Source organism: Ostrea edulis, chromosome 7, assembly GCF_947568905.1.
Source record: "Ostrea edulis chromosome 7, xbOstEdul1.1, whole genome shotgun sequence".
Classification (NCBI taxonomy): Eukaryota; Metazoa; Mollusca; class Bivalvia; order Ostreida; family Ostreidae; genus Ostrea; species Ostrea edulis.
Genome location: NC_079170.1, coordinates 27,388,188 through 27,408,994, shown reverse-complemented (window position 1 = coordinate 27,408,994; position 20,807 = coordinate 27,388,188). Strand labels below are relative to the sequence as shown.

Genomic DNA, 20,807 nt, shown 5'->3' with positions numbered 1-20,807 from the left:
GGTCTTTTGGATGTTATCAGTAACGAATGCCCCGTGTCACTATACACAGGTGTTGGCACGATAAAGAACCCTCACTACTACAACCTTGAGAATCGTGCATAGCATTTCATCTACAGGTACATGTACGGTATATATCTGGTGACGTTTACAGATACATGTACGGTATATATCTAGTGACGTTTACATGTACATGTACGGTATATATCTAGTGACGTTTACATGTACGGTATATATCTTGTGACTTTTACATGTACATGTACGTATATATCTTGTGACGTTTACATATACATGTACGGTATATATCTTGTGACTTTTACATGTACATGTATGTATATATCTTGTGACGTTTACATATACATGTACGTATATATCTTGTGACGTTTACATGTACATGTACGTATATATCTTGTGACGTTTACATGTACATGTGCGGTATATATCTTGTGACGTTTACATGTACATGTTCGGTATATATCTAGTGACGTTTACATGTACATGTACGGTATATATCTAGTGACGTTTACCTGTACATGTACGGTATATATCTAGTGACGTTTACATGTACGGTATATATCTTGTGACTTTTACATGTACATGTACGTATATATCTTGTGACGTTTACATATACATGTACGGTATATATCTTGTGACTTTTACATGTACATGTATGTATATATCTTGTGACGTTTACATATACATGTACGTATATATCTTGTGACGTTTACATGTACATGTACGTATATATCTTGTGACGTTTACATGTACATGTGCGGTATATATCTTGTGACGTTTACATGTACATGTTCGGTATATATCTAGTGACGTTTACATGTACATGTACGGTATATATCTAGTGACGTTTACATGTACATGTTCGGTATATATCTAGTGACGTTTAGATGTACATTTACGGTATATATCTTGTGACGTTTAGAGGTACATGTAGGGTATATATCTGGTGACGTTTAGAGGTACATCTACGGTATATATCTGGTGACGTTTACATGTATGTGTATATGTACGATATATACATATATATGTTGGATATCTGGTGATGTACATGTATCTGCACTGGTATATAGTGCGTAGATTTAGATATCAACAGATATATTTTCCTTCTTTAGTTATATAGCAGAGAAAATAAAAGTTAACTGTTAACCAATGCTGAACTGAATCAGTCAGTCAGTCAAACCATCACTTATACGGAAGTGGAGACTTTCTCTAACTCAATCTCCTACCGCCTTTTCTTTAGTAAATCTTGTTGACTTCACACCATGACTTTTCATTTCTTTTATCTAAAAAAGATTAGCACACAATACGTAGAACAAAAAAAATATGTGAAAGTTGTCCATGATTTTCGGAGTGTAAAGAATTTAGAATTGTATTTTAAAAACAAATAAAAATTTCAAGAAAATGTTGTTTCTAATCAAACATTTCGATATGGCAATAAAATAACATAATATTTAAAAATGGATTTATCGTGAAATAAATTAGAAATTTTTGACACGTTTTATCAGTTATTTATTTTTGACTTTAAACGTTACATGTATTATATTATTTTTAAATGATAGAATACGTTGTACACAAAGGCTTTGTCCCGAAGTACAAGGTCACGTGATATTTCAGTGCAATGCATGCTCTAAAGGGTACCTATTGGAACGAATCTAATTCAGTAAGTATATAGAACTTATTTTATGCATATATATATATATATATATATATATATATATATATATAGAACTTGGTTTTTTTTTTTAAAGGAAACAATGTAGACACATACTGAAACCTAAAAATAAATAATATAATGGTAACTTTAATTAACTCCATACAAAACGACTGTTAGTATGACATTGTTAGTATTGCAAGCCAGCAAAAGTACACTCTTTTAATATGGAAAACATGAATTAAGAGATACTTCATTGTTTGAAAAATGTCCCGGAAGTTGAGAAGGTTGAATATCGATGTTTTTAAAAAGCTTTTTTTTTTTTTAACTACGTAGACATTGACCGCTAGGCGAGCGTGGCTAGATGCCTAATCTACACTCTCAAACATTTATATCTCTGATATCTGACATAATTCTCTGTATCCGATTTGTCAACACTTGAATTCTCAGAACGTTAAGGTTAAGAGAGCTGCACAGAAGAAACGGAAGCAAGAGTAGTAAGGGGGACAGTACACAGTCAGTATACAGTCAAGATGACGTCATGGGTTTTTCCCCACATAGGTCATTGAGGTCAGGGGTGAGTACACAGTCAAGGGGGAGTATACAGTCAAGGGGGAGTATACAGTCAAGGGGGAGTATACAGTCAAGGGGGAGTATACAGTCAAAGGGGAGTATACAGTCAGAGGGGGAGTCCACAGTCAAAGGGGAGTATACAGTCAAGGGGAAGTCTACAGTCAAGAGGTAGTCTCACTTACGTCATAAGGGAGTCTTTTTTAAAAATATGAATAAATACCCTGTAAATCTCAGTTGCGTTGGCATAACGATGGCAACTCAGGAAAAGCAGTACAAATGGAAAATTTTGGCCTGGAGTGCTTTAAGAAAAAATGAAAAGAAATGGACTTTACAAGAAAGTCAATGGTTTGACAGAAAAGAAGATTGCATTGTTGATTTTAAGGAAAAAATGAGAAATGGTTATGACATTGCAGACAGCTGGGGATCTGAAGAATACATATTGAAACGTAGAATTATGCCGAAAAAATACTTTCCACAGACCTTGAGAGAATCGGATTTTTACAGTTCAAGATGACATCATAGGGTATTGAAAACCCCGCCCACAGAGGTCATACGTTATGTATATATATAAATGGGAATACGGTGGTTTAGCAAAATCATTTTGATCAAAGATGGCTGAACAAGTGGTAATGATGGAACTTCTAACAAGTGATTGTGGAAATGATTGCAAAGGGATGTTAAAAGAGAAGTTGAAGAAAAAAATCGGGATTGTAGTACCTAGCTTTTTTGCAGTTGTTCTTATTATTTCTTTGTGCATCGCTGTCAGTGTTTTACACGAGAAGAAAAAACCTAATCAGGTAGACTGTGTTTTACGCCCTACTTTGGAAAAAGATGTTATTAAAACATGTTCATACGTGGATCGGTACCCACTCTCGAACGAAGTATATGCCATGATATGCATCAACGACACCATACAGATTGACATACGACGATTTCATGCTGGAAAACCGGGGAACAAAGGAATTACCTTGAGTAAAACACAGTGGCAGTACCTTAAAACATCTGTCGATCATATGGATGAATCTATTTTAAAAGCACAGAATCGTATATAAAGTGATGCATGAATAAAATGTTGAATTGTCAAAGCTTGAAACTATGGGCAAGACTGTGACATTTTCAGACAAGAAAACGATTATCTATATTCCCTATGAAGATCGAAAGGGGGAATGGATGACCATGGCTTTGGACAGATATCGTTTTCAAAGAAGAATACATCATGCATCAAAAGTTTTAAATCCTATACTGGAGAAAAATGTACAAATAATGCGTACTCAATTTCATACACAAAACTTGGAAACCCATAATGTTAAAGATCTGTAATGTCAAAATCTACAGCCAGTGTTTTCTACAGTCAAATTGAAGTCTACAGTCACTGACGTCGTGGGGTAGTATACAGTCAGAGGGTAGTCTACAGTCAGAGGGTAGTCTACAGTCACTGATGTCATGGGGGAGTATATAGCCAAAGGGGAGTATATAGCCAAAGGGGAGTCTACAGTCAGAGGGGAGTCTACAGTCAAGGCGGAGTCTACAGTCACGAACCACGTGATTAAATGATGTATAAATTTGATCGATTTGAATGATTTTCACCAGTCCTGAACAAGTCTCAGAGAGGATACGGGTTAACTTCATTTTTTTTATTGTGAGAGTTTTGATGTGGACAGAGATGGAGGATAAACATCAAAACCTTATTAAGGCAAACTACACTATATTGGTGAAGAAGATGATGGCAATTCGAGTCGCGGAACATTTGTATGCTTCAAACATAATTACCGACGAAATGAGGCAACGCATAGAAGCCGAGAAAACCAGTTACGACCAAAGCAGAAAACTGATTAGTATCATTTTACGTCGAGGATCGAGGGCTTTTGTGGGATTCCGAATGGCCTTAATGAAAGCCAATCAAGCTGATTTATCGAGACTCTTGATGAATAATGACGATGATACGAAGTCTGAATACGAAAAGAAATTAGCTATGGCAAGATCTTTAGTCATTCCTACCAAAGAAAGAGGAGATTCCGGAAACCAATCAAAGAAAGCTACACACCCTCAGTCTCAGGAGCCAAGATGTAGGATAAGTCTGGATGACTTTAATGACCTGTTCCTCACCGTCATGCCTTACAAGGGAACGGTTTACGTTCACATTCGCCATCTCGCAGAATCCCATGGTCGTCTCATTGCCACAAAGAAAGGAGTCACCTTTCCTTTGGCTCGTTGGTTAAAATTTGAATCCCTTCTTCCAGATATCCAAGACTACATAGACAACATTGGAAAGGAGAATGGAGAAGTGCAGTGGCATATTGGCGGAGGCGTGTTCGTCTCATTGTCACCCGGCTACCCTACAGTGGATATAAGACACTTTTGGAAGCCCGACGATGCCCCAGAACCCATACCGACAAAGAAGGGTGTCACTTTGAACGGAAACAAACTAGCCAGACTTAGAGATGCCCTTGAAGAAATGCATGAATCTGTTCCAGAGCTCAAAGACACCGAACTCTGTATGTTCAGCGAATCTCATCAAAATCAACTTGGAATGTTAGACTGTCCCGAATGTACCCCGTTCGGTTACGATGCCCAAGACAATATGTCCAAGGAATGCAATGTGGGAGATTTACAGGACGTGAAATCGATTGAGAGTGATCTTGATTGACCTAATGACCATGAACACTGAATTCAAAATTAATGATGAGAATAATTATATATACACATGTTTGTTTTTCATTCGAAATCTAATAAAAATGAATAGTAATTAGTTGCCTGTCTTAATTGGTTTGTTACTTGAATATAAAAGGTGATAATCAAAGATGGATCATCATTGGAACGCAGTATGTCAAACTACACGGATTACTTGAAGGATCTCTACTACACTCCCGGTAAACCGGGAGCATTTGCTGGTCCCGAAAAATTGTATCAAGCCGTTAAACAGGAAGGCAAATACAAGATTGGCAGAAGGAGAATAAGACAATTTTTAAACAACGAAGACTCATATAGTCTTTATAAGCCTATTCGTAAGACGTTTCCGCGCTCTAAAGTAATAGTGAACACAATCGACTCTATGTGGGATGGTGACTTAGCCGACGTCAGTAATATTGCATCTCACAACGACGGTTACAAATTCTTATTGGTTTTAATTGACATATTTAGTCGATATTTATTTATAGTCCCCTTGACAAATAAACATCATCAAAACATCATCGATGGTTTAAAATCAGTTTTTCAAACTGGACGAAAACCACACACCCTTAGAACAGACAAAGGTAGCGAATTCAAAAATCGTTGGGTAAAGACGTTTCTGAAAAAAGAAGGAATTAACGTGATATACACACAAAATGAAACCAAAGCAAATTATGCGGAGAGAGTGATTCGTACCATGAAGAACCTTATGTATCGCTATTTCATGAAAAACAAAACTTACCGATTTGTGAATGTGTTGCAAGACTTGGTGAAAAGTTACAACAACAGACCTCACAGATCTTTGGGTGGCAATGCTCCCCTTACTGTCAACCAGGGAAATGCTGATGAAATAAGACTCGATGCTTATCTTGCGGGAACAAAACCAAAATCGGATCTGAGAAAAAAGAATGGTAACCAGCATACATCCAAGAAAACAATGAAAAAAAGAGTAAAACCATTTTTCAAGTTAAAAGTTGGAGATAATGTCAGGATATCACAGCTTAAACACCCTTTTCAAAGAGACTATCAACAGAAATGGACAGAAGAATTTTTCAAAGTCGTTAAAAGATACAAAAGGGGTCAAATACCTGTATACAAAGTACAAGATTTGGCAGACGATCCTATAGAAGGCACCTTCTACCAATCTGAGCTTCAAAAAGTTGTCAAGTCTGAAGATGTTGCCTATAGAGTTGAAAAAATTCTTAAAAGGAGGCGTCGTGGAAAAACCAAAGAAGTATTTGTAAAATGGGAAGGATGGCCTAAGAAATTCAATTCTTGGATTCCAGAAAGCTCTCTGGAAAAGCAATAAAAGTCACTAATTTCTACAAGATGTGTTCATTCAAAATGAGCGTTCGGATGGTGTTGACGTCTACGGACAGTTCTGATTATTTTGACAATAAACCAAATTGTTATCGAGTTCAATTGAATAAACAGATTCAATTCGACGGATATTGGACTGTTGCCCTGACAGAATTTTCCTCAGAAAGCTGGATTACATCCAAAAAAGAATCTGAGTTGTTTGTGTGTTGTGATATTTGTGAAGAAACTCTTATTGGTGGAAAAGAAGCACCTCTCCTAAGACGCATATACCTGGGGAAGAAACCAGAAAATATCACTTACCCACTACCGTATTACATTCCAGTAAAAATCGGCCAATTGCAGCAGATTGGCATATATATAACAGACAGAGAAGGAAACTTAGTGTCATTCTTAGACGGACCGGTGACCGTAACACTTCATTTCAAGAAGTTTCCTTACGTTCTGTGAAGATGAATAGCCAAACTTACGTCAGTGATCCCAGAATGTGGGAAATCTTTTACAAGAACATGGCAGAGAAAAAGTTCAACCCTTATAGATACAAGCCTAAACAAATTGGAAGAGGTGTGAAAAGTTATAAGTCTTATGTCATTCCATTGAGACCTCACTCACAATTAGAATCAGTACAACAAACCAGCACTCAAATGACCCCAGTGACTGCGGTGGAGGAAAGAGCTAAGATCGAACATGCCAAGGATGTCAAAGAGGGTGTTCCATTCGTCAAGGTGCAGGGGAGTATAAAAAGGCCACGTTCTCAATCGTCTGTCATTCCTTCCAAGAAATCGAAACGAACAACATCTCAAAGGAAGAAGTCGTCTAAGCCTGCAAAACAACGAAAAAAGTCAGGAAAAACGACACAGAAGACAATTAAGAAAAAGCGAGGAGCACCAGGCAAGAAAACACAATCGAGAAAGAAGAAAGAGTTTAAGATTGACAGTTACAGGAGTATCTTTAAACAGTAGAAATGGCCTTTTTAAGCAGTGATAATAAAGACATAGCTCAACCTATGGAACTGTCTCTTTTTGCGTCTCCAACAAATCAGGTAGCGGTCGAAAAAGTGTACTTTACAGAAGCAAGACCGATTTCTAGCATAGGAGTATCCGATACACCAATCGAAATCGTAGTATCTGGTTCGGGGGCAGAATACATTGATTTAAAAAGGAGTAAATTGTATGTGAAAGCCCGAATTTTGAAAGCAGATGGAACGGCGCTGGCAGAAAATGAAAAAACGGGCATTGTAAATTTACCACTTCAAAGTATGTTTTCCCAGATGGATGTCTACTTGAACAACAAATTAGTTTCTTTCAACACAAACAACTATCCGTGGAAGGCCTATTTCAAGACAATTTTATTCAGCGGGAGAGACGAACTTAGTTCACAGAAACAATCCGAGCTGTTTTTTAAAGAAGAGGGAAACCTGAGTGACGCCAATGCATACAATGGGGGGAATGCTGGACTGGTCGTGCGGTATGGATACACTCAGCAAAGTGCAGTCTTTGAGTTGGAAGGAAACCTGATGGAAGATGTCTTTGATATAGATAAATATTTGATAAACGGGGTAGACATTTACATCAAACTCTTTAGATCCAGTGCCCCGTTTGTCATTATGTCGGCTGAATCTTCACCAGCTTTCAAATTAGAGTTACTGGACGTTGTGTACAAAGTAGCCAAAGTGCGAGTAGACCCTGGCGTTCTACTGAATCATAGTAAACAGATAGAAGCAACCCCCGTGAAGTATACTATCATGCGAAATGAATTGAAAATGAATACTATTCCTAAAGGATCCACAGAGTTTTACTGGGACAACATTTTTCCTCAAGCGGTACCCGATCGCATCGTGGTGGCCTTGGTGGACCAGAAAGCCGTCAATGGGGACTACACCGCTAACCCCTTTAACTTTGAGCATATGGGGTTAACAGACGTCGGAATATACGTTAACGGAGAAAGTGTACCCGGTAGACCGCTCAAAACAGACTTCTCAGCGGGACTGTATTCAGCAGCTTACGCTCGTTTGTTTGAAGCCTCGGGAAAATGGAACAATGATGCCGGACTGATCATCACTCGTGATAATTTTGGAAGTGGATATTCGCTGTTTGTTTTCACTATTGATTCCTGTGGATTTGGAGAAGAGTATTTAAATCTGATTCGTCGGGGAAACACCAGACTGGAACTGAAATTTAAACAAGCAACAACTAAAGCTGCTAACGCAATTGTATTTGCTACCTTTTCATCTCTACTGGAAGTCGACAAATCACGTGATATCAACTACATTCAACCATGAATTCGACACAGCTGCTAAATATGGTGAAAACGGACCCCTGCTTAAGATGCTATGTGAAAGGTGTATTTGCTAGTAACACATTACCCCAAATCGTTACAAGGTATCCGAGTGCCTTCATCGTCAATACACAACCTTTACCAATGCCTGGAGAACATTGGGTGGCAATAATCGTGCGAAGTCCATCCCAAGCAGAGTTTTTCGACAGCCTTGGGAAATCACCAACTCATTACAATCAAGACATTCAAAACTTTTTGAGGATGAGCAGTGTACAATGTAATTTCAAGTCTATACGACTACAGCCTCGTAATTCCGATTTGTGTGGACTTTATGTATTAGTATTTTTAATTGCAAGATTGTGTTTCAAAAACTCGATAAATGATGTGTATGCTTTATTTTCTAAAGACATTCAATCCAATGATGATTTTGTGAAACGTTTTATGTATGATTATTCTGTCATTAAAATTAATCATGAAACATAGATAGAGAAGTTATTTTTATACTGTCATTGAATAAGTTTGTTAATATATATATATGTGCGCGTAGCATTACGCTGGACTTCAGTATGAGGAAGCCTGGCTACCGAGGAACATGGCAACAGAGAACATAAACGATTGGTGGAACACTCGTTCCTTGCTTCCGTTTTCGGCACCTTCCACTATTCTGATATGTGGAAGTACACAAAGCGGTAAAACGCATTTTACTAAAACACTTTTACAAAACGCCAATGGCATGTTCTCTATGCCTGTTGATAGAACAATTTATGCTTATTCTGAACATCAACCCATGTTTGAGGAAATGAAGCAGACGATACCAAACCTTTCATTACATCAAGGAATGCCTTCAAAAGAAGACATAGAGCAGTACACAGAGGGTGTCAGTCACACTATAGTGGTACTGGATGATCTCATGTTACAAGTTGCGCAATCACAAGATTGTGTGCATCTATTCACGGTGACATCTCATCATAGAAACGTGACCACCGTGATGTTGTCTCAGAACTTATACCCGCCGGGAAAATACGCCAGGACCATTTCACTGAATTGTCTTAATGTCATTTTGTTTAAGAATTACCGCGATTCCCGACAGATCATCACCTTTGGATCTCAGATCTTACCAGGACAAGTTCCTTTTTTCAAAGCAGCCTATGAATCTGCGACTCGACCCAATTTCGGTTACTTACATGTTTGCCTGGAACCTACACAGAACAGAGAGTATCAGTTAAGAACACGCATTCTTCCGGGAGAAGAGATGATTATTTACCAACCTCTATAAATAAGTATGATTTGATGTGTTCGCCTCATTATTCAAAGATGAAGCAAACGGTGAAGAAACACGAGGCTTTTTTAAAGTTTCTTGTCTGTGCAGACAATGCCCAGCAAAAAGTAATCGTTAAAGCCTTGAACAGTGAACAGTACGATGTGCTCAGTGAAATAGCACTTAACATTTACACCGGAACTTATCCTCTGACTAAAAAGTATATAAACCAACTGAAACCTTATGAATCATGCATTCGATCCTTGGGGTCCAGAGAAGTCAGCAACCGAGAGAAACGTCGCATACTATTGAAAAACATTCCTTTAGTGCCGCTTCTACTTAAACCCATTGTTCAACATTTCAAAGGAAAATGGCAAAGGAAATGATACTTGTACCGAAACTGAAATATGAACGTTTACTTCAAAAATTAGAACCTGCTGATACGTCATCCCGAGAAGTCGACCGAACTTCGAAGCAATCCTCAGAAGGTCAAGAACAAACTGCCAGTGACTTAGTGGATAAAACTAATTTGTTACAAACTGGAACAGGTTACGTCGCTAAGAAGATGAAGGTTGGGAAACCTCCTGGAATTTCCAATGTTCGGCGGAAGAAGAAAAACGTACCCTGGCTCACATATTGACAGTGTAATAACAACGAATAATGTCTTTTATCATTTTATTTGTGTATTTATCATTCAATAAAAAAAACAAAAACGTCAAAATATTTCGTTTTATAATCAAAATCCAAATGGCAACGTGTCTAAATTAGGAAGAATTCTCCTTTTAGTGTAAACCATCTTATAATTTTTAGTTTCAACCCTATTTAACAATTTTCGCTTTCTGCTGTCTCTCGATATTTTACAAGGGTTGACAATTTCAATTTGTCGGTCGTGTGAGGTACAGATTATCGACTTGATAGCCTGGAAATTGATAAGTTTCGAGTTGGCCCAGTTAAGTGTAAACCCTCTAACTTTGCATTCTTCTTTTCCCGACAGTGTGCGGTAAGCGTAGTTTTTAGGACCCCCAGAAACGAATTCGACAATGTACCCGTCTTGTGGAGAGATTTCATTAGTCAATTCTCCCAGGTGATTACCTATGGGGAGATAATTCAAGTTGTCCGACTTTTTTGTCTTGAAGATGACACTGTCTGTATCGAAATACAAGACGTTCTCGTTTAATTTGTCGAGAACGCCATACAATTTCAGTCGAGCCCACATGGTGGTAAAAGAGGCCAAGAATATATTAGTTTTATTGTCGAATGACGCGAATAGGGGGTTGTTACTCCATTCTAATTGAAGAATGTCTCTCGAAACAATGTGAAAGTTGTGTGGTACTTTTGTAGGATCTGAGAGCATTTGAAAAAAATTTTCGGCTTCCGATTCGTGAATGAACACGGATTGTTGCATGCCCAACCTCTGACCAAATTTCCCCCAAAAGCTATTCAGACAAAGTTTCGCTAAACATCGCAAACCGGGATTTTTTTTAATTTTTTCATACTCTAATTGGATACCTTCGTTTTCTTTGTATTCCCTAATGTATTTTCTTTTGGTCTCTTCCGTGTCGCATTCGGCCGGAAATCCGGAAGCCTCCTGTTTTATTTTTAAAAACATGTTCACATACTGAGCGAATAATCCCCCCTCACACGACTCGACATCGTATTTGGAAGACTCGGCAAAATGATAAACTTCATAGATTTTCAAGATTTCGTACCCTTTTGACGTTGCCATTTGAATTTCAGGAGTACACCACGTGCCCGTGATGGATCTCTCTTCAACAGAGCATGTACATTCATTTTGATTTTCACTGTCTGCACACGTTTTACAAAGTGGGAACTTCAATTTTCCATTCGAATTGTATGGAAGTACGGGATGATAAAGTTTTCTAGGGGGGAGAATTTTTATTTTAGCCAGTCCAAAATATTGCGACAAGTCCTGAAAATCGTCCGTTATGATGGTCGGATGGCCGACGGGATACCGACAATACTTGTTGGTCCAGGGATAGAGACTGGTAAAATCGAAATATTGGATTGTTTCGTCTTCTGCAGCTTTATAATGCAGTTTGATGGCATTGGTGCGACCACCGAAAAAACTGTCACGTGGGTCGAGTCTGTCTTGGAGATCTAGGGTGGACACGAATTGTTGCAAAGCTACATTCTTCTCCAATTGAAATTTAAATTGATGCTCCCACACAATGACCAATTTGTATCCCAGATTTTTCAATTCCTTTTCTCTGTGTTTGGTCATGTCGTACAATTCTTTGATGGTCTGATTGGTAGACGGGTGTTTGATGGTATTCCTATCGTCTGGGAAACAGTTGGGACAACCGTGGAATACACAACCTGTACCAAAATGAACAATATCAATCCTCAATACATTCGTAATTAAGTCCAGGTACGCCGCCGCCGCCGCCCCCCCCCCCCCTCCAGTTTAGGGGGAAAACGGGGGGGGCAAAGGTTAAAATAATAAGCTCTTACCATAGAATTCATAAATGGTTCCGTTTCCGCCAGGAATCTTGACAAACCCGTCACATCTGTAATTGGTCCCTGGCACTTGGAATTCACCACCGTTGAGAGCGTGGGAAATGACAATGGGGTTACCCCGCTGACGACTTTTTTCCATCAACCACTCCAGCCACTGGATGGAAATTTTGCTGTAATTGTCGCGCTTCGTGTATCCTTGAGATGGTACTACTGCCACGGGACTTTTGAAATGTCGTTTTCCTATCTGTACATTGTCGTCCTTTCTTAAATCGACGAGAGACGTCCAAGAATCACCGAGATGGACCCCCTCTAAACTCTTATGATGACGAATGTCGTACAAATCCGATTCACCATCTTTGGTGATTTCTATTTTACTTTTTCCCTTCAAAAAGAGCGACTTGAATATCCCCATGCAGACACTTGCAATGGTGACAAAATCAAAGGGGTCGACTCCACCCGAGCTCGTTTTCTTGATGATTCCGTTTGCTTGAACCGTTTCCTCTGTTAGAGTTGTCACCTTGATCACCAAGTTTCTAAATTCTAGACACCCCCGCCTCAATATATCAACGTCCGAGCGACAATATTGCAACATTTCTTCTCGAAAGTTAAAGGTTTCGTCTCGTTTCGTTGCATGCCATTCGGCAAGCTTTTTCCGCTCCCCGGCCGACATGAAATCGTATCCGTAGTACTTCAACTTTGGATACGGCCCCACGTAGTTTTGATTGGCTTTAGTATTAAATAAATGGGGAAAGTATCCCTTACAGAGTTCCTGTAGACCGAAGGCATCTGGTATTTTGGCAAGCTTCATGGGCAGGAAATTGAGGGAATCCACAAAAGTCAAATTTAATTTGTGCGCAATGTGCATGTACATGATTTTAGAACCGTTGTAAATGATCTTGCTAGGTCGAATAGAGTGACGGTCTATGAGCACTTCTAAAACCGGATACAAGTCGAAACTTTTGGCATTGTGGGCAATCAAGATCGAATTTTTACAATGTTCACTGGTGACGAAAGCACAGAACTGCTCGGCGGCGTTGTCGCCAGAAAACACCACTTCCCTTTTTCCACAAGTGTCGGGACAAGGGGGGTTCACATATTCACCTTTATGGGTTCGGGAGCATTGCTCACACCGTGTTCCGCAGTAATTACAGGAGGCGCCCTCCACCAGTTCCCTTTTCTCACATATGTGACAGGTGGTCTGCAGCACGGCAAAGTTGACTTTGTGTTGTTGTAGACCACAGGACGGATCACGACAGTTCTGACAGAGTCTACAGTCTACACACTGGCGTTCTTTTTTGACACATTGGTCGCATCTGATGCAAGACGGTCGATACCCTTGCTCGCAATGAAAGATGTCCTCTTGACGCGTCTCAAAATCGTAGAAAATAAATTTTTTGTCTCTTTTTTCTAAATCACATCCACACGGTTTTTGATAACAATGATGTTCTCCTATTTGATATTCTAGACAGTTAGGGCACTGCCATTCTTGACAAACGTGCAAGTCGGGAGAGCGTTTACAGCAATGTAGAATGACCCTACATTTTTTACATTGGTGAAACAGTTCGCAAGGAGGAGGATAACTCTCTTTCTTGACGACTCTTTGTTTTTTATGACGTTTAAAACACGCCACGGAACGACAGACCCGTCCACAGGTTCGACAACCTATTTGGACATTTGTTTCTGGACAGTGGTCATGTAAGCAAACCTCACACGAGGTGGTACACGTGTGTTTGGATTTATCATTATACGGTTTTAAACAAGTATGGCAAAAATACGATGCCTTAAAAAAGCCTTGTATGCTGGCAATCCCGTGCCAGTGTTTTTCAGTTTCTGTGTCCACGTGATATAAATACAGACGTGGCTTGTCCTCGTCCTCCGTCACCCTGACAAATTTATTCCCTACTCTTGAGGACACAACGTTGATACAGACACCAAGTAAGGTTTCGAATGGTTCGATGTCGTTCAAACCTAAATATCTGTCAGTAGGAACTCCGGCTCTTTCACACAGCCACATCGCCAACTCCGTTTGCATTTTTTTTCTCGAGGTTTTCAAGATATTGTTGTAATAGGATCGAGTAACAGTACGGTGCTTGATGATATGGTCGAACATTGTTCCGGCATCTTTCCCCACTAAATTTGTCCACGTAACAGCATCTACTTTTTCACACGTTTTCAGGTAACAGAGACCAATGGAAATGGCCATACATACGTTGTTATCATTTTGTACGTGAAAAAGCGATCTCTTTCTTTCTACGCTATTTTTAGGACCAAAGAGAGACGTGATGGGTAATTTTCTAGGGTTACCTCCCCCTTTGGGCAAATCGATGGACCCTATGGTGATCAACAGATTTTCGTCCACGGACAAGCTTTCGTTCGAATTAAGTACTTTGGTGATCTCGGACAGGACGACATCTGCATTCAGATTTTCCCAGGATTGTAGCGGCACGACGATCGGATTGTTTAAACTCGAATGACTGATGACCACCCTTCCCAGATCCGCATCGTGACCCCGGGCCTCTGACAACAGGTCGTCGAACATATCGTGCAACTTGTTATGTATATCTAACAATTTATCCCCCTTCCACTGCTCGTTAAATTTGACCTTAAACGTGGTGTCGCGGGCCAAGTTTTTCTTAAATGTTCGAGTGTCTCTCTTCCAAATGAAATAGGGTTTTTCTAATGGGTCCTCGGAACTCCCCCCACCCCCCGACTGCCCACTCGTAGAGGGTTGATCGCCATCCTCTTGGGATGGTCTAATTTTTTTAGTTGGGGATTCCATCTCGGAAAGAACCTCCTGCCATAAGTCATCGATGTGCTTTTCCCACTGGAGCTCCCTTAATCTGTTCTCGACCTCGGCATCACCAGTAAGACCATTAACTGTAGCAAACAACTGCACGGTGTCTGGGTCATTCAAGGAGTCCAGGATTTCTTTTAATAAACCGCTGTCTGCCATCTCTTAATTACAAAAAAAATATATATATAAATTTATATCCATGTCAAAGGACAAAAGGTATATTAATAAACATGGCTAGTTATTTGTTAAATGAAATTGAAAAACCAGTAAAACATTATTTTTACAGACAGCAGCGTAATGTCACAATTATCGGAATATCCATTTCGAACTTGGGTACATTAATAAAATATAGAAGGCAATATAGAAAGAATACTTTTTTATTAACAAAAATCCTGTAACAAAAATTTTAAGTATTTCCTAATACTTAACAAATTTTCAAAGAAATGACATTAGGTAAAAACAATGTTAAGAAATATACTGGCTTATTGACAAAAATATCTATAAATAGACATTAACATGCTTAATATCAAACTGTGCAAACTTATTCTTTAAACCCAGTTGCTAACCAAAAGAATTTCTAGCTAAACAAATGTTCAAAAATATTTAAAACCTGCATTGTTATTAACAGCATTATATCACAGGTAGATAATATTAAGCATAATACTCTATAACTATTGGATATTAAATATTATTATATAGAAATATGTGCTGCAACAATTAACCCTAATGTCATAACTTATACATCACAATCATAATAAGCAAATGATCAATGTTAAGTGTAAATCACATTTATCAGTTAAAATCAACTTAAACATCATTTTACATCAATTGCACATCCCAAAAATAACCAAATGATCACTGTCATATGTAAATTATAATAATCAGCAAATAAAGGCAGGACTTTAAATTTTCCTTTGATCAGTATTCAAGTAAAATACAAACTGTCGCATAAAATAAAAAAAAAAATAAAAAATACAAAAACATTAAAAGCAACCATAGGAAAAACTAACGAGTCAATGTCCTTAAACAATACCGTTGCTCTGTACTACATGTACATTCATTAAAAAAAGTAAAATGTCATCAAATTGTTGTCATTAACAAATCTGTTTTGTAAAAAAAGGAAAAATAATGGAACTTAAACAGTTCAAAAAGTCCCAAACTTTATGCTTTTTCCAATTCCAAAAAAATCTGTCATAAAAAATGCACAACTTTAAACTGATTACACATTCATAAAACTGTTTACTGTTATCATTTTCAAAACTTGTACACTACACAGTCATTAAAAAGTTCAAAACGTAGTAATATCATCCCTTTGAAAAACTAGTAAAGAAATTACAGGCTAAGTCTCTTTGCGACACTTTTAGCCCTGGTACGTTGTGAAATAGGTTCATCGTCATCATCACCAAGGAGAGGTCGAGTTACTGAAACTACTGTGTTGGGGGTTGACGCCGATAAACTGCTGGGGGTGGTAGCAATGGAAGATGGTGTGTGCAATAAATGCATTCTTATCTGCTCTACAGTTTCACGAGTGCACGGTGTTGAAGGTGGTGATGGTGTTCTAGGAAGATGGTTGACTTGCCTTCTACAGCAGCATTTTATTTTCGAAAGCAAAAGATGCCTTATCACAATCAGAATAATGGCAAGTGTTGTGACAACTGCCCAGGCAAAAACACCTATTAAAAGTTAGAACAAGTAATTACAATTAACACTTTCATCAATGCATCAAACACAACATACAAATACAACAAGTAATTATCAAAAAAAAAAAATCTGTTCAGTTCATTCTCATGGATAATTAACATCAGTAGGGTTTCAAACTGACCTGCGGTCCCAGGCACGTCAAATTCTTCGGTAGATAATTGTAACCCTGGAATTTAAAAACACAAAACATTAGCCCAAAAATCATAATTGTGATAATCGTAATAGTCTCAACAAAGAATTTGCATGTCTACACAAGAATTTAACAATAAAGCTTTACAATTCATTTCTAAAAGAAATTGAAATTGGCTTAACATGTATGATATCTATTTATTAACATTTTTCAACAAAAGCAGTCCTACCTCGAGTTGTACTTTTCAATGACGCTGGCCCAATCCAAGCCCTCCCTTGTGTTCTTGCTGATGAAGTGGATGGTATTGTAGAAGTGGCCAACATCTTGGACTCTTCAGTAGGCATATCTGCAATACATTTTTTTTTTTTACACAGAGGTGGTGACTATTTTGGGGGGTTTTTTTTCCTGGTAAGAAAAATACTACTTTGCTTTTTAATCTTTCAATAATATTTCTGAATTATACTCTTGTTAAATTGTTGTGTAAAACTACTGAGTCAACCTAGTTCAATTAAGGTTATCCATCCCTCAGGTGTCAGAAATTGAAAATGCTCTTTTCCATTATCAATTTATATGTTGATCAAGATTCGCAGTTGATATAGATATGTATTCTGGTGGATAATTGATAATCATTCAATCAGAACATAATAGAAAACATTTTTTTTTTTTAATTTCATCATTATCTTATATATGTATGAGTTACCCCGCCTTGCTGAGGGATATATAACGTTAAAGCAGTCCTACCTTGAGTTTTACTTTTCAATGACGCTGGCCCAATCCAAGCCCTCCCTTGTGTATTTGCTGATGAAGTGGATGGCACTGTAAAGATGACCAACATCTTGGACTCTTCAGTAGGCATATCTGCAATACATTTTTTTTTTACACAGAGGTGGTGACTATTTTGGGGGTTTTTTTCCTGGTAAGAAAAAAATACTACTTTGCTTTTTAATCTTTCAATAATATTTCTGAATTATACTCTTGTTAAATTGTGTAAAACTACCAAGTCAACCTAGTTCAACAAATGCAGTCCTACCTTGAGTTGTACTTTTCAATGACGCTGGCCTAATCCAAGCCCTCCCTTGTGTTCTTGCTGATGAAGTGGATGGTATTGTAGAAGTGGCCAACATCTTGGACTCTTCAGTAGGCATATCTGCAATATATTTTTTTTTTACACAGAGGTGGTGACTATTTTGGGTTTTTTTTTCCTGGTAAGAAAAATACTACTTTGCTTTTTAATCTTTCAATAATATTTCTGAATTATACTCTTGTTAAATTGTTGTGTAAAACTACTGAGTCAACCTAGTTCAATTAAGGTTATCCATCCCTCAGGTGTCAGAAATTGAAAATGCTCTTTTCCATTATCAATTTATATGTTGATCAAGATTCGCAGTTGATATAGATATGTATTCTGGTGGATAATTGATAATCATTCAATCAGAACATAATAGAAAACATTTTTTTTTTAATTTCATCATTATCTTATATATGTATGAGTTACCCCGCCTTGCTGAGGGATATATAACGTTAAAGCAGTCCTACCTCGAGTTTTACTTTTCAATGACGCTGGCCCAATCCAAGCCCTCCCTTGTGTATTTGCTGATGAAGTGGATGGCACTGTAAAGATGGCCAACATCTTGGACTCTTCAGTAGGCATATCTGCAATACATTTTTTTTTTACACAGAGGTGGTGACTATTTTGGGGGTTTTTTTCCTGGTAAGAAAAAAATACTACTTTGCTTTTTAATCTTTCAATAATATTTCTGAATTATACTCTTGTTAAATTGTGTAAAACTACCAAGTCAACCTAGTTCAACAAATGCAGTCCTACCTTGAGTTGTACTTTTCAATGACGCTGGCCCAATCCAAGCCCTCCCTTGTGTATTTGCTGATGAAGTGGATGGTATTGTAGTGGTGGCCAACATCTTGGACTCTTCAGTAGGCATATCTGCAATACATTTTTAAAAGGAGCGGTGATTATTTTTTTTTAGGGGATCTACAACAAAAACAAAATGTTTACTTTCAGTTTCACTGTACACCCTCTAACAAAGGGAACGTTTCAAACTTCCGATTTCACATTCCCTGTATGTACCCCGAACCCGATCATACGAGTACTTATTTTAGATACCAGTCACAGTTAGAACTGAAAACACGAGTTATTAATTTGTTCTTGATATTTACAGAAACGTTCTAAGAATCAGTTAAGACTAAATTACATAATTAAATACCAATACACAAGTTGTACAAACGTAAACATTCCATAGTAAAAGACGCAGTGATTTGATTGGTTTATGAAAATATCACGTGGTCCTATTTTTCTCACGATACATCATTCGTTAAAAACCCCCTCCTCTTCTAGCAAATCACCACAACAACGACAAACAACGACTTGTCGTTCAAAAAATGATATATTAAGTGGTCAAATACACGTTAATTTGAAATAATGAAAACCCTAAGTACTACTTACTGAATACACTGGCACATTGATGTCCCCTAATGTCCCGCACTACTGGAAAGTCAGTAAGGGACTCCCACTTTCTGTTGACCACAATATCGATAGTACACATAGGGACGCGAATTTCACGGATTTGGGTTCTGGCACGATTAAGGAAAACACTGACACAATTGTTCTTGTAAGTTTTACACGTTACAACTCCACGTTTGTTCAGACATCTTGGACACTGCGCAACATCCATAATTTTAGCAAAAGTATAAAAATCTTGAAGTGTCATCATCACTATTGCAGCACATATCACACATGCTGTAGTTCGTCCCTCCATTTTCCATTTGATAAAAAAGTCGCATGAGCTAAATTGATCATGTGACGGAGGATTCGCGGGTATTTCCATCAGCAACGCAACCTTTACACTTTTCATCAATTCATACCATATTTTTTTCGACATCCCATTAATCTTTTCTTTGTCTCATTTACTAAATGAGTTATTAGATTTATCTTATAATTCATTAATTTATTTTATATCAAATATTACAACGGGATTGGGCACAGTTTATAAAAACTTAATTCACCCTCTCCCTACATGTTGAACAAAAAATACAATATCATTCATTGGAATAAAAAATCTCTGGATCCGCCACTGTTATTGCAAATATGGAAACTCTGATTATTCTTATTATTCTTTTTTTTATTCAAATGTGTCAGTCACTCGACTTTAAGTAATTGGTTTTACAAAGTAGCGTTTAAAATGACTCTTTGATGTTTATTATACGAGTACAATACAAGCGGGCATGGTTATCTTTTTCAACTTCATCAGTAAATCGTCCTATTGAACTTGATTTTTTTTTAATAATCTGATTAATTTACAACCATTCGTAAGAAAAAAAGTAAAAAAGATATATTTCTACATGACAGGAGTTTTGCTGTGATTTTGCAGGTCTTATATTTACAAACGTTTAAAAATTATTTTTTAAAAATCGTCCCCTGGGCCCCAACCAGGGCTGATCATACCCCTTGCATAAAACCCGGACGGCGCCCACTCTAACCGTAGCTTCAAATTCCGGAGCTGCCCCCCTGGTTTGAAAGACGGTTCCGAAATTATATAACAAATCATTAGGACATTTTTGTATGAGACAAGTGTGTGTCACAAATCTCACACATTCAGTCACACCACCATTTTTACGCATGTTGGTGACCCTTTAAATATCATATATAATAAATGTATTTTATAATCAAATTATTTTGATTGTTTATTTTCCCTACTCAGTACTGGCGCTGGCTGAGAATAGCCCTCATGTACATTTCAAGCTGATACAATGATATAATGACAGACAAGAGTCTCCAGTTTCCCCAACCATATATAGAAATGAGCATGATTCTGATCCTGTCTCCATGAAATTGTTCGGTTCCCCCCCCCCCCTAAAGTTAGTAAACTAATTGTTAGTAATTCGTGTAGGAATTAATGATTATATAATATACAGCGGAAATACAATGATT

At 37.8% G+C, this 20,807-nt stretch overlaps 5 protein-coding genes across 5 annotated transcripts; 3 read left to right on the top strand and 2 right to left on the bottom strand.

The window, feature by feature from the left end:
- The first annotated feature begins 3,812 nt into the window (after positions 1-3,812).
- LOC125661429 (uncharacterized) lies at positions 3,813-7,100 on the top strand. The gene has a single exon (XM_048893424.2). It carries the CDS (start codon positions 3,813-3,815, stop codon positions 4,881-4,883), a length of 1,071 nt encoding a protein of 356 aa, XP_048749381.1. The 3' UTR covers positions 4,884-7,100.
- LOC125647409 (uncharacterized) lies at positions 5,061-6,215 on the top strand. Its single transcript, XM_048874087.1, has one exon. It carries the CDS (start codon positions 5,061-5,063, stop codon positions 6,213-6,215), a length of 1,155 nt encoding a protein of 384 aa, XP_048730044.1.
- Positions 7,101-7,187: 87 nt separating the features above from the next.
- On the top strand, positions 7,188-8,504 carry LOC130048637 (uncharacterized protein F54H12.2-like). Its single transcript, XM_056145636.1, has one exon. The coding sequence runs from the start codon at positions 7,188-7,190 to the stop codon at positions 8,502-8,504; it is 1,317 nt and encodes a 438-aa protein (XP_056001611.1).
- Positions 8,505-10,419: 1,915 nt separating this feature from the next.
- Positions 10,420-15,189, bottom strand: LOC125646330 (uncharacterized). Its single transcript, XM_048872562.2, has 2 exons — positions 12,231-15,189; positions 10,420-12,095 (listed from the first exon to the last, which is right to left on the bottom strand). The coding sequence occupies exons 1-2, from the start codon at positions 15,187-15,189 to the stop codon at positions 10,495-10,497; spliced, it is 4,560 nt and encodes a 1,519-aa protein (XP_048728519.2). The 3' UTR covers positions 10,420-10,494.
- A 202-nt stretch (positions 15,190-15,391) lies between these two features.
- On the bottom strand, positions 15,392-20,719 carry LOC130047983 (mucin-2-like). The gene is made up of 8 exons (XM_056143827.1): positions 19,323-20,719; positions 18,687-18,803; positions 18,398-18,514; positions 17,892-18,008; positions 17,603-17,719; positions 17,091-17,207; positions 16,853-16,897; positions 15,392-16,703 (listed from the first exon to the last, which is right to left on the bottom strand). The coding sequence occupies exons 1-8, from the start codon at positions 19,756-19,758 to the stop codon at positions 16,363-16,365; spliced, it is 1,407 nt and encodes a 468-aa protein (XP_055999802.1). The 5' UTR covers positions 19,759-20,719; the 3' UTR covers positions 15,392-16,362.
- Positions 20,720-20,807: the final 88 nt, after the last annotated feature.